Consider the following 3,703-nt stretch of genomic DNA (forward strand, 5'->3'; position numbering starts at 1 on the left):
ACTATGAATTACTCATTGAAGAGATGTATGTTTTTTATTGGAAAGTCAGATAAAGGATTGCAAAATTTAAACTATTTTTCTTTATTTAGGACATTTGAATGCATATGATTGGAAGAATTTCTGCTCATCTATTCATTGAAAATATTAGTGGAATAGAGGAGAACCTTATTTCCATTCTGTCATAGAGAAAAATCTATTTTTACTAGTTTTAAATATAATTTAAACAGATATAAAAGACCCATTCTGCAATTAAAGTGATGGAAACAATTTTATCAATTTGTCCTCTAATGATGTAAGTCAGAAATATTAAAAGAAATATTTCTTTGTTCGTAAATTCTTCTTTACTTCATTTAGAACAGGGATGATATTAAGTAGAATTTCCTTCAATTTGAGTCTATCCATGACATGCTTCTAAAATAAATTCCACTTGAAAGATTAGAAATAATACTGAACTCAGTTTTACATTTCCCATGTCTCTCGGCCTTTGGCATTGTGGAGAAATGACATTCAAAATTTTCTGTACTGCTTTTCCACAGTAGCTAGCAAGATCCTGTACTTACTTTGCTTGACAATCTGTCAGAGCAGGATTAGTGTAAATTCTTCCTGCTTCTTTTTCTATGAACAGTTGAACACAAATGATCTTTATCCCCTAATGATATGACTTAAAGACTTTCCTTCTTGACACATTAATATAAATACTGTACAGAAAATTTAAGTATGTTAAAACTATTCTTTACTTTCAAAAGGTCCTCTTTTCTAGCTGTGTTACCTTCTATATTTTATACATTGTTGTGTTCCTTTTCCAGTTTGAGATTAATTGGTACACATCAAATCTATCTTCTCATTCACAGGTAAGTTGAAGTGCAGGAAATAAAACTAAAGAGAGCTATTGTTGACAGTCTGTTATATATTAAAGGTATACATAAACCACCTGAGACTTTCTCAAAACCACCAGTGAAAGAACAAAGCACAGATATTAATTTTAGTAAAACATATTTCACTGCTGAGGTGATTTTCAGAGGAAAATGTAGTCCACCTTATCTAAGTTGAACTATAAAAGTGTATTCACTTGTGATTGGGGGTGAGGAAGGCACAAATATTAAAGACTCTCAGTTAAAGGAAAGAAATAACTAGCTCTTGATTTTTTTGAAGGTTGATTCACATATACAAGGAGATGTTGAAAGGCCTTACTTGGGATGAGTTGGAGAGAACAGACTGGGATGATGGGGGTGGAGAACACAGAGGGAACAAAGAGGAGGAGGAGCGTATGGTACTGCAAGACAGCAAGAGAGAGGCGCAAAGACCAGAGATTCTGGAAGGCATCTTCCCCTCTTTCACTCTGGACGCTGTCTTGCCATGACCTGTTACTTGAGCACTAATTTACCACTAGTTTCATACTAATTAATTTACATGCCAGCAATGAAATTGAGAAGCTGCTTAACTGAAGAAAATGATCTAACACTTTAATTTTAATGCTGTCTTGAATATGACAATTTCAGAAAGTCCAATACAAGTGAGATCATGACATTTGTAAGTCATATCTGTTATAAAATATCTTTAGTGAGATTATACTTTGGACTAGAAATTATAGTACAGGGTACAGAGCATCCATCAAACATCCTTGTCCTTAACCTGTGACACTATTGGAGGGTGGCAGAATATTTATGGGTTGGGCAGAGTTGGAGGAAGCAAGGTAATTGAGGGTGTGCCCTTGAAGGCCATGCTGGGGCCTGATGCCTCTTGTCACTGCGTTTGCTTCTAGGCCCCCAGGAGGAGAACAGCTCCTCTGAGGAGCACTTCTGACATATGTCACGCATTACACTATCGATAGCCCAAGGACACTAGGGCCAAATAACTACGGACTGAAGCTCAGAAACAAAACAAGCCCAAGGCTTTCTTCTTTTTGAATTTGTTATCCACATATCTTGCCACAGAGACAGAAAGCTCACCAACATATTATACCAAAGATTGTAAAAAAAAAAAAAAAAAAGATTGTAGTTTATAGTAAAAAAATTTAAGTGTCAGATAATTATGCATGACAAAGGCTTACCACAGTGCTCTAAAATCATTATTGTCTTGAAAAAAAATCTATTTGTTGATCTCTCCTTCTTTACATAAAGCTATAGAGAGACGAATCTAGCAACCAGAAGAATACTTTTTAAAAGCATAAACAAAACCTCAAATATAAAACTAATACTCTGTAAACAAGAATAAAATCTTTAAAAATTTAAATTTTGTACCATAATAGATATCATGAGAAATTTATTGCTTTACTTAATTTAGTGTCAAATAGTTTATGATTAATTTGTGACATTATTTCACTAGAGATCATACATACTAAACAGGGAAAATATTTTCCTTGAGAAGAGTAATGACAGAACAATTTTACTTAAAATGAAATGTTTTATCGTTTACTGGATCCTTGGTCCAAAATATAAAAATATTTAAAAAGAACATCTCAGGAACACAAAGCATGCACTGATATAATCATTTATTAAAGGTATAGTTTTACACAAAAGTGAAAGCACCATCAGGGGGCCGGGGAGGTAGCTCAGTAGAATAAGCGCTTGCCTGGCAAGCACAAGGGCCTGAGTTCAATCCCCGGTTCCGGAAAAAAAAAAAAAAAAAAGTGAAAGCACCAAATGAACTTACTTACTTACTTATAAACAAACATGCGTAAATCCTAAACATTACTCAACAGTATCCAAATGAATACAACACTGCAGGAAAGGTACAAAATCATGGTACTGAAAACTTAAAAGTTATACTGGAAATACTGATCTGCAAATTGTGAATTTGCTAATAAGCCTCCCACCCCTTCACAGCTCTGGTGAGGGGCAGAAACCGCAAATCTGCCTCCAGACCTTGCCAGTCCTCAGAGACACTGCTGCAGGGGTAGGGGACAGGGATGAACTCAAGAAAGCTGGCTTCCCAAGAGAAGATTTGAGGCCCCTCCCTCTTGGTGACCTCGCTGGGCACAGAAAATATCTGTGCAGAGTAGACTGATTTGGACTGGAATGGTCTCCACGTGGGCAGTTGGCACATCTCACTTCACATAGTCAATGCCACCATGAATAAAATGTAAACATTAAAGATTCTTACGATACAAAAAAAGGTATAGTTTTAGATTACTGGTGTTCATGAGCTCATAACACACTCTAGATGTTTCCATTCATTTGATTATAACTATAAAACTAAAAACAATTATTTGCTATAATATTTGAGGTTAATGGAAAACAAGCTTACAGCAATATAATTACCGTTAGGTATGTGCAGAGAAACAAACCTCCTTGTGGACTTTGTGCCTTAAAATCTTGATTGATTGCGATGAACACAAAAATATGAATGAATTTTCATCACTCACCTCTTTTAACATTTCTGCCTGTACTTGTGGCCTTATCTGCAGGACACGGGCACCTTCCTTCACATTTGACTGAGATCTGTTTTCCTATGACACATGCCTGATATTCGAGTTTGCACTGCATAAAAATAGAACAAAAATATTTATTAATTCAGAAACACTTGAATTCTTATAAAAGAATATTTAGAAAAAATTGATAGACATATAATTTGAAAAATCATCCACTACCTAGTATTTATTTGAAGTACTAAGATGCAATTTTATACCCTCATGTATTGTATATTGTTCCATGAAGGAGTCAGAAATGCAGTTGTCTTGGTTACTTTGGAATAAGGTTTTTTT

General features: G+C 34.8%; 1 protein-coding gene across 1 annotated transcript in view; it reads right to left on the bottom strand.

Annotated features, from left to right (window-relative positions):
- Positions 1-3,364: 3,364 nt before the first annotated feature.
- LOC101592810 (testican-3-like) overlaps positions 3,365-3,703 on the bottom strand; it is a gene marked incomplete at its 3' end in the record, with an annotated part of 365,719 nt that continues 365,380 nt past the window's right edge. Inside the window, exon 6 of the mRNA XM_004648223.1 lies at positions 3,365-3,479. Coding sequence (XP_004648280.1) covers positions 3,365-3,479 — 115 coding nt within the window. The remainder of the gene's footprint in view (positions 3,480-3,703) is intronic.

The sequence above is a fragment of the Octodon degus genome, unplaced genomic scaffold (genome assembly GCF_000260255.1).
Source record: "Octodon degus isolate 3935 unplaced genomic scaffold, OctDeg1.0 scaffold00366, whole genome shotgun sequence".
In the NCBI taxonomy this organism is placed as follows: domain Eukaryota; kingdom Metazoa; phylum Chordata; class Mammalia; order Rodentia; family Octodontidae; genus Octodon; species Octodon degus.